The sequence below is a fragment of the Montipora foliosa genome, chromosome 2, assembly GCF_036669935.1.
Source record: "Montipora foliosa isolate CH-2021 chromosome 2, ASM3666993v2, whole genome shotgun sequence".
In the NCBI taxonomy this organism is placed as follows: Eukaryota; Metazoa; Cnidaria; class Anthozoa; order Scleractinia; family Acroporidae; genus Montipora; species Montipora foliosa.
In genome coordinates, this window is record NC_090870.1 from 31,345,266 (window position 1) to 31,355,172 (window position 9,907).

General features: G+C 39.0%; 1 protein-coding gene across 1 annotated transcript; it reads right to left on the bottom strand.

Annotated features, from left to right (window-relative positions):
- Positions 1–532: 532 nt before the first annotated feature.
- On the bottom strand, positions 533–7,817 carry LOC137991502 (uncharacterized). Its single transcript, XM_068836578.1, has 7 exons — positions 7,481–7,817; positions 4,824–5,028; positions 4,483–4,562; positions 3,998–4,135; positions 3,292–3,788; positions 2,887–3,078; positions 533–1,779 (listed from the first exon to the last, which is right to left on the bottom strand). The coding sequence occupies exons 1-7, from the start codon at positions 7,815–7,817 to the stop codon at positions 1,774–1,776; spliced, it is 1,455 nt and encodes a 484-aa protein (XP_068692679.1). The 3' UTR covers positions 533–1,773.
- Positions 7,818–9,907: the final 2,090 nt, after the last annotated feature.

Sequence of the window (9,907 nt, forward strand, 5' to 3'; positions counted from 1 at the left end):
GAATCCAGCCAACACATGAGAAGGGCGTGAGTTAATTTTTTTCTTGACGTGCCCTGGCGTTTCTTCCCGTCTACTAATTGTCCTTCAGCGTATTTTGAAATACACGAAAATTCGCATTTTTGAGACTGTTGATCACGGTTTCTTGCCTTTGGCGTCCACCCATTCAACCCGTCGAGTATCATCAGGAGAAGCATCGATAAGAATCGAACAGTTTACGCTTGATGAAACCACTTCTTGTTGAAAAAGTAACAAATGAAAGAGCAAAACCAACAGGGATTTCTTATGTGCCAAATTGTCACACTGTTGTGACAGTTTACCCTCAAATACCATAAATATGACGTCAATAAGTAATTTTACAGTAGCTGTAAATAATTATATCTCTGCTTAAGTCTTAGTTTTACCAATTATTATTTATTTCATCATTATTATCACAATTATTTATTACCTTAGCTGCACATATTTATATACTCATTTTATCTTTGCACTTTGCACTGGAATTTGCTAGATGTCCTTATAGAATTTTGCAAATTAATTATGTAGATGTAGATGTGAATTAGCTCAGCTTATGTACATGTCCACTCCAAGTTTTTTCTCTCGCGTTTTTCTAGCTGGCAAAATATCACGTCATCTTATTTACTCATTGTTTCACTTGTGTAAAAAAGAAATCGAATACACTGAACTATACTTCTTCTAAGAGCATAATTATGAAATACTTCAATGAATGTCAACTCCCTTTTGCCTGGTACTGCATTGTTTACATTTTAGACTTGTTCATGCTTTTGTGGTGTGCACGCAGTAAGTCCAGTTGCCATGGACCACAAAGTGGATCACAGTTTACATGTACATAGAGTAATATTTTTATTCTATGGTCAGAGTCTATTCTTCTACGCTGCAGTGTATCAATATCAAAATTTGCTATAAAATATTACTTCATGTATACAAACATATTCAAATGTGTGTACGTGGCCTTTCATTTTTTCACTAGGTAGTCTGACAACATTCTTAAAACCTTCTTGGAAGTAATCACTTGACACTGTTTGTTGAGTCCTTGTTTTGTATTAAGTACAGTCCTAAGACCATCATATCCACCTCTGGCATGGATGAGTTGTAGCTGCTGCAGATTTAAACCTGAACCAGCAATTCTCTGTGCCACTGATTTTGAAAGCACCTTATCGGTAACCAGAGCTCTCAAAGAGGGAAAATTAGCTGTCTTCCTTGCATGATGTTGTAAGAACTGACACACAAACTCTACATCAAAGCTATTTGATGAAAGAATGGAATTTTCAGGTTTGAGGTGAAGCAGGAGATCCTTAAGGGATTTCACATCCTCAAGCCCATTATGGGCATCATAAGACTTTGTCAAACAATCTCTCACCAATTCTTCTTGCTTATATGACTTTCTGCCTGGTAATAATTGCTTAAAGACAGGTAATGTGTCAACGAATCCTATTACCGCAGTTTTGAATTCAGTCAACAAATTAGCAACCAATAATGCTTTAACCAAAATTCTTGAGTCAAACAACTTTCCATTGTGGGCTGCTAAGACAACTTTACACTTCAGTGATTTCAGGAAATTTACAAATTCCTTAAGGCACTCTGGTAGGGTCAGTGAGTTCACAGGCTTCAATTTGTACAAAAGTTGCCCAGCTACAACAGTTAATTTGTTGGCCAGTGAAGCTTGATGTGATATTCCATGGTTTGGCACTGCATATTTGTCAAAGGTTGCTTGACCTGACAACAGCACAGCGGACAATTGACAAATCTCTGCATTGTTTAGACCTGTAAGAATGTGATGCATATTAATATTTAATTAGAGATGTTGTGTGATGTCAGTCATGTCTGAAAGTAATAACTATAGGAGGCCAGATTACTTTAAAAGAAAGTAATGTGCCCAAATCCCCATGTGAAACATGTGTTAATGGAAAGGTATAAATATAAAGGTGTCAGACATGCACTTCATTTTGCTAAGAAAAATGAAGGCCAGGTTACCTAATGATGATGTTTCAAGGTCAAACACAACGAGCATTGATTTCTGGATGTCAGTTGAGGTCAGCGGGGAAGGTTTTGGAGGGTAAAACGGAGTTGGAATAGATGTCAGATCTATTTGATCAGCACTGAATTGTACACCACTTTGGTATGTTGTACCTTCAAGTACTGCTGCCTGGTCAGTTGCTACATTTCTAGCCTTCTTCCTAACTATTCTATTTAGTTTGTAAGCTCTACTGGTCTCTCTCCCTTTTCTCTTCCTATATTCCCTGTCTTGGTTTGTGTTGAACTTCTTTGTGATCTTTCCAGGGGACAGATTGTTAGACTCATTGATCTAAAGAAAGTAAAAATGTTAGTCTACTTTAAGTACATGCCAATCTGGGTCCAGTTGTTCGAAAGCTGATTAACTTAATCCAAGATTAGCGTAAACATTGGTTTCATTTTTTCAACTTTTGGATGAAAGTGTCTTAAATTGCTTATTTTTGTTTTTTAAGATTGACTGCTTCTTATGTAAAATTTTTGGTTAATTTTTGATTTTGGATTAGTGTTAAGCGGCTTTTGAACAACCAGGCCCTGGATTGTAAAATTGCACTTGGTCTAACATTTTGAGTTACTGTTACTACTCAGTAATAAAATATAATAGGATTGTGTACTTAGATTCCTTTAGAATATATGGGGAAGTCTAAACTGTTAATTGTCTTTAATAACGTTGAAGAGGAATTTATTTTCACTTCACCTTTTTACAACTTTGAGGTAGATGAATGCATTGTCCTTTCTTAGTTTCCTGTCTTGTTCAATTTACACTCGAGGAAGGTAAGTTGACACAGTATTGCTAATGTAGGATATATTCATATGTTTCCCTAGTTTCTTTACTTACTGAGATAAAATTGCATTGCATACCTTACATACTATTGATTTCCCACCATTTTTGGTTGCCACTGCAAATGCAACTCTACCCTCTAAGCTGGCAGAACCAGAAAAATGAAGACGTTTTGGTGCATGAACAGACACAGAGTTGTTAAAGGATTCATTGTTTTGGGTGGAAGCTAATGGTGCTAACTTGTCTGAATAACTTGAGAAGAGATCAAAAACCTGAAGAGAAAGGAAAAGGAACAGGGTAGAATGACAGACTTGTTTTGTGAACACCTTAATATAGATGGACTTAGAACACAGAGAAAAAAATATACCTCAAGTCACAATGATTTATGCTGATAAATTGCCATAGAGGGATGAAACCTCCCACTACAACCCGTTGCATCAGTAGTAGATGCTTGTTTTAGCTGCTCACTCCAGTATTCACTTTGCCTGTATCAGATCTGCCTTTAGGTCATCTCCCTCAAGGTCCTTGCCATGTGGTAGTGACTGGTGCTGGTAAGCTTGGGGATTCTTATGGTACTGGCACCATGTGCCACATGAACTGTGATCCCCAAAGGCGTGGTTGGGAATTACCTTGCATCCCTTGCAGATGCCCTCTGAGTTTCCTTTGTTCTGTGTAAGGACGTAACCAAAGCACTTGACAAGATAGTCTATTACAGTTTTGCTCATTGACTTGTGTGTGGAGGACAGTCTTAAAAGATGACTATAAAGTGCCTTCTTAGCATGTCCAACATCAGACCACACACCAATTTCCTTGCTCACATTCTCATGGATGTGGAAAATGGTTGTTGTGTCTCCATCCATGATAATATTATTAAGAGTGTATTCAATGGGTTTGTTTCCTCCTTTGCTGTCTATTTCCACTTCCCCTGCCAATCTCTTTGTAAGCTCCACCCCCATAGAAGGTTCCATCGACTTAGCAGAACCTATAATAACAAATTTAGTTCATTAAGTTAATTCTAATGTATAAAGATCACGGGGAGTTTACAGAGTATTTTTTATAGATTGGGAATGCCGATGATAATCATAGTGTTTTTCCAATAAATTTCTTTAATCGGTTTTATCTCGAGTCATTCAAGAGGCAACCCCCCTTCATCTAGAAAGACAAATTAATGCACTACAAACTCTTACAGACCTGTCCAGGTTTGTGAGCACTTGTGTTTGCGTGGACGTTTTTCCTTTCCCTTTGCATAATCGCAAACTCTGCAACTCTTCGACCGTACAGCAAAATCAAGGACTTGGCCAGTTTTTGATCCAATCAATGTCGAATGCCCTGACAAGATGCAATTTTTTTTACACACTTAAGGCAATTGTATTTAACAGCACAAATTGGCCAAGCTACTCTAGAAAATAACAATGGGACCCACCAATCCTGATGGGACACCTTTGAAGCTACTACTAGATAATTTTGAACCCGGTGGCTTTGATTCACTGAAACACTGAAAAACTGAGACTACCTGACCCCTTGGGCTGCTTGGACAGGAGATTAAAGTTGGCTTGGTGACTAAAAGAATATTTGCTTGTTTGAATGTTTAAATCACGAACATACAGTTCCATACGCTTTCCACATTATTACAAACAAAAATAAATACCCAAAAAAATAATGACATATACCGGTACCTGACAAACTATTGTATGCTCTGCCAGATCCACGCTTTTGCCAGCCCGCATCAAAGCTGGCATTTAGTTTTGCTTTATATCTGTATAAAAATAATGGAGATTATAATAGCCTGAAGATTATTTTGAAACTACAGAAACGAAAAAGTTGGAAAAAATCAGTCATTTAAGGTTGACAGCCAAGACAATTTCCTAAGCATTTGAGTATTTCTTCTTTCGGTGTGTTTTAGTGGATAGTTCTAGCACATCACGCATTGATCACTCTTGCCTATCAATTCACCGCATAATTTTATCAAATTAAATCTAATCTTAAACAAATTGAAAACACAAATGTATCTACTCACCCCGAAGACTCGGTAGATTCCGTTTCCATAACATCCTCAACCTCCTTTCTGACGGCATCTCTGCAAGTTTTGCTTGTTACACGCAAAATTCCATCTCTTGCTTCGTCCTCGCGTGCTTTATAAGTTTGTTTTGACAGCCACGGGATGTTTAGCGTGGTCAAAAACCTATTCAACCCAGATGCCCCGATGCCAGCGTTAACCGATCCTTTCAACGCAAGAAGAACAAGAAAAGATTATTAGTGACTGTTCTTCTGGAGAGCACCACCGCCAACAATGTTTGTTTTTATAATTAAATTTAAATGACTTCCGGTGTGTGAAAAGGTCACGGAACGAAATGCTAGTGTACTCAACATGAACATCACATAAACAGATAACAGATATTCACAAACCTGTTGCTGCCTTCGTATTTATATCCCATATGGGGCGTCCCACGGCCTTTTTGTGTGGACTTCTGTGTGTTTTTCCAGTCTTTATCGCATTGAGTTGGTGACACTCTTCGCATCGTACGTGAAGAATAGAACCTAGACCCTGTATTGTTTCTTCCTCAGTATTAAACAGATTTAGTACCGTTTTGCACTCCAAACAACCCTCTTTCAATTGATCAGCTAAAACGCCTAATTCTACAATCCTTCTTCCTTCTCTCCAAGTACATTTACTTATTTTACTTAGTACACACGAGTCAGTTTCGCCTATACATTTTGGTTTTGTTTCGCGATGTGGCGAAGAAACTCGTCTTCGCTTATCTTTACGTGAATTTGAGGACACAAATCTGCCATTCCGTTTTCTCTTACGGTCTTCCGCCGAAGGGTGCATGCTGTTAATTTTTTTCACAATTACCGACGAGTGTTTACAACATTGAGAAGAAACCTTTCGAAAACAATTTTTTCTCAAACTATTGCGTGACAAGGTGATCGCGTGATGCGCACAGGGTATGCGCACCAACACTAGGTGCTCCCTGGTTAAATAAAGCTCATTATTATTATTATTATTATTATTATTATTATTACCATAGTTAAGAAAATATGGCAACCCATTGATGCGAGAAATTTTGGTTTTGTAGTTATGACGTCATTGACCATCCGTACGCCGACCCATCCATGTATGCCAATGTGACCAGTATCATGCTAGTTTACAGCATATATCTTTGAGATGGGACATCCATCTTATGGTCAATTGACAGCTGTCAAGACAAGGTATCCACTGACCAGTATCACGTGACCATATTGTGTGCTCAAGTTTAGAGCTCATCGAAGTTAGCTGTTTTTTTGCAGTTGACTGCTCACCAGGTATTGGTTTTCAATTGGATCACAGGCTCCACCCAGTTCAACTCACCTAAACATAAATGAGGCTTCATTATTTGTGCGCTTTCTGTGGCTCAAAGCGGCTACACAGCCATACCACGTTAACTAAAGCTCTTAACAGTCGATGCTTTTCGTGTTCCAGTGGAAAACAGTGGAGAAAATCTTTTCTTTCTGCATTTTTTTGCTGGTCTAATCCAGTTTGACATAATATCGTGATACCTGTGGTCCACACTTGTGGCTACACAGTTATTGAATTCAAGCATCCGCAGGATCTGAACGTTAAGCTGAGAGTTTATTTTTAATTTGTTTAGGGCTCCTTTTTTTCTGTATTGCAATTTTTGGCATATCTTTAGAAGCTCTTATAAGGTTGCATGATGCCTGGAGGACCTATGACTAGAACAAGTTCATTTATTCACACTCATTCAACTACAATACAACATCTTTCTCATTTCAAAGTCAAAGATGACAGAAGCGAAAGGAGACTGAAAGAGAACAACAATGACAAAACAGAATGCCACTAATAGCTCAAACTTGGTGGAAGAAGTTACTCCACGAATTCTTTCCTTGTAGATGCATATTTTTAGAAAGTGCTTTAATTGGTTTTTCCTTTGTTCAGAAATAAAACTCGAAATTTTATTCTTAACTTGAATTAAATAACAATTATCTGTACTCTTTTGCACATAAAGTGAAATAGTCGAAAAATAGTCGAAGACTATAAATAGAAATAGTCGATTTCTTTGTTTGTTTTGCTCTAAAATGCGAGCGGAGAAGTGCTTTTTTATCGTTTGCCCAACTGTTTTCAATGCGCCTCGACAGCGACACGGAAATTTTGCCCTTATGTCATAAAAACGTAAAATTGGGGAGAATTATCACTAGATGGTGTTTTCAAAAGTTTGTTTTATGCTCCTAGAGGTAATTTGTTGGAGCAGATCTTCTTTGAAGTTTGTCCTTTCTGGGTTGGATTGCGGTATTTTGCCGATTCTTGTTCCAAGCCAAGCTGGCGTGTTTCAATTAAAAACCCCAAAATGTGGATGTTCTTTTTTTCAGAGATAAAGTGGAATAAAGTACATCAGTAAAAGTCATCTTTGACCTTGAAATGAGAAAGTTTCCCAACGGTTTCTAATTTTAGCGTAATTCCTGACAGTGGACCGACATGTGAACAAGTTGTAACAGTAACTTAGCAGAGAAACGTGAGCTTGATGTTGCGCTCCATTTACCCCCCCCCCCCTCTCTCCATCATTGCTCCATTTTACATGTATTTAGAGGTACTTAAGCTACACTAAAAGGAAGTCAAAACAAGGATGTGAAATCCGGGAATCAAACGGAGGACTTTATGCAGCAAGGACATGCACAAACCAACTGTGCCATCCATGTTCCTCTGTCTTGTTCTATGATCTGTTAGTTCTTCAGGCATTGTGGGGACAACTGTAAGCCTTGTCAGAACTGACCCCTTTACCAGTACTTTATTACGCTTCGTTTCCTCCATCTCTTCTAGTGAACGCCCAAGGATAGGAAATCCGGGAATCAAATGCAGGACTTTATGCAGCAAGGACATGCACAAACCAACTGTGCCATCCATGTTCCTCTGTCTTTTTCTATGATCTGTTAGTTCTTCAGGCATTGTGGGGACAACTGTGTGCCCTGTCAGAACTGACCCTTTTACCAGTACTTTATTACGCTTCATTTCCTCCATCTCTTCTAGTGAACGCCCAAGTCTCATGGGGTAACAACTTGGTTGAAAGTGAGCCGAACATAAGGGCATACTTGATGATCGCTTCGCAAGAGTCAGGACAATGGCGTTGCACAAATTCTACCCATTGAGCTCTTGTTTTCGAGTCCGCTGGTGTCCTGGTGTGTGGCTGGTGTTTCTACAGCTTTGATTATTTGAGGCTCTCATCACATGCTATTAGTCACCTCTTTGTCCTGTTTCATCATGTAGTCCACTACTGCTTCTTTTGCAGTAAGTTCAATGTGCTTGTTGATGACTTCCCAAAGGTCATTTCACAGTCCTTATTTACTTAAACACTTACTCCACAGGATTAAAATCAAGCGAATATGTTGGAGTATACACTAGTTCGATGTTACGCTCATTAAACCATTCCTGTAATGCTTCCTCACCAGCAAAATGGTGAGTAGGGCAGTTCCGTTTGAAATTTTGCAGAGGTCAACAATTCTCTGATGACATCAAACAAAAAGTTTGGTTATTGGTGATGGGTCTAGTTGCCATTCACAACATCGGGGTTTGAACGGCAAAACTTGGGTGCCAAACTTCCCTTGGTCCGTAATATCAACTTCATTTATAATAAAATGTTCTTTTGAATTTTGAACTTAAGACCAAGATTAGTAGGGTCAGTTTTGTGTATTTTACAGGTTAAATTTAAGTTTACCTTATGTTTTTTTCAAGCTATGTTATTATGAACTATCTAAAAAAGGGGTTTTCCTTTCCTGGGGGATAGAAATGGCAAAATTAGATTGATTAAATTCTTCCCGTATGTCTCCCTTTCCTTTTGTTCTTCTTCCACTTAATGTCTCTCCCTTTCCCTATGGACTATGTCACTTACCTTGAGCTTCCACAGCATTGAGATATGTCCAGGTTTGACCCTAATTAGATGCACGCGGATTTCAATAAGCGTCACAAAGTGTCCCCTTGCTCTTCTAGCCAACTTCAACATCACTTGTACATACAGTGTCCCCCAAATGCTGCTCTTTAAGTGAAGCTTAACTGCTGCATTTACCCAAAGCTAAAAATGACGCTAACCTTTACCCTTACCTTATTGTTGAAAATAGGTAGCAAATGCTTAGACTTGAAGGGACACTTTGTCTTGGATGTCAAAATTGGGCGTGCATCTAATTAGGGTCAGACCTGGACATAAGTGACAGCATTCCTTGCCGCTCCTAGGATTCGGATTCAGATGTAAGGAAACATGAGACCTTGCTAGAACACTACAACATCAGTCAGACTGAGGCCTTAGCCTAGGTCTATTTTGTACTGACTGACTAGAACATCTAATTTTGCCTTCACTACACAACCGAACACATTCAAAGGTTGAGGCATGGGCGCGTTGGTCAGCCAGGCCCACGATAGAAGCTAAAGATAGGGCTAGAGCTCACAGAGACAGAGCCTTAGAAACTTGTAGCCTACTGGCAAGAGAATCCTTAACAAATGTTCTTTGCTGCGACTGAGGCCCAACGACCATGACGCTGAAGATTCCTCTCCGAAACACCGGAGCTGGCAGCTAAAGTAGCTCCACCTGACCTAGCTGAATGAGTGCTAAACTTAGAGATATCTGGTACAATATTCACAAACGATTTTTTAAAAGATTGCCTATAGGTAGAATAACTAATTGGCTTGTTTATAGAAACAAGGCGCTTCCGATTGCCTGAAGCTGAAATTACCCTGAAAAGGTACTCGTCTGAATTGTCAGGAATCTGGGCCTTATGCATATACAACCTGAGTAAGGAACATGGGCACGTGATAGACGAAGATTCAGCGATAACGACCGATCTACCCTCCCTTAGTTGGTCCATCTTACTTTTCTCTATGCTAATTGTAAGGTAGCCCTCATTAAACTGAACATTCCTGCTACGAATAACGCATATCTCAGAACTTGTAAGAAAACCTAAAAATGCAAGAATAAACATAACTAAATTTCGTAATTGTAAAAGATCCTCTAGATTAGTCTCTGCAGCAAGGTGTTTGAGGTGCTGGGCGCCCAGGGGCTCCTTTTTATTGACTATCGGCTGAGTAGCAAGACGAACAGCTGCTTCTTTCACGGCAATAAC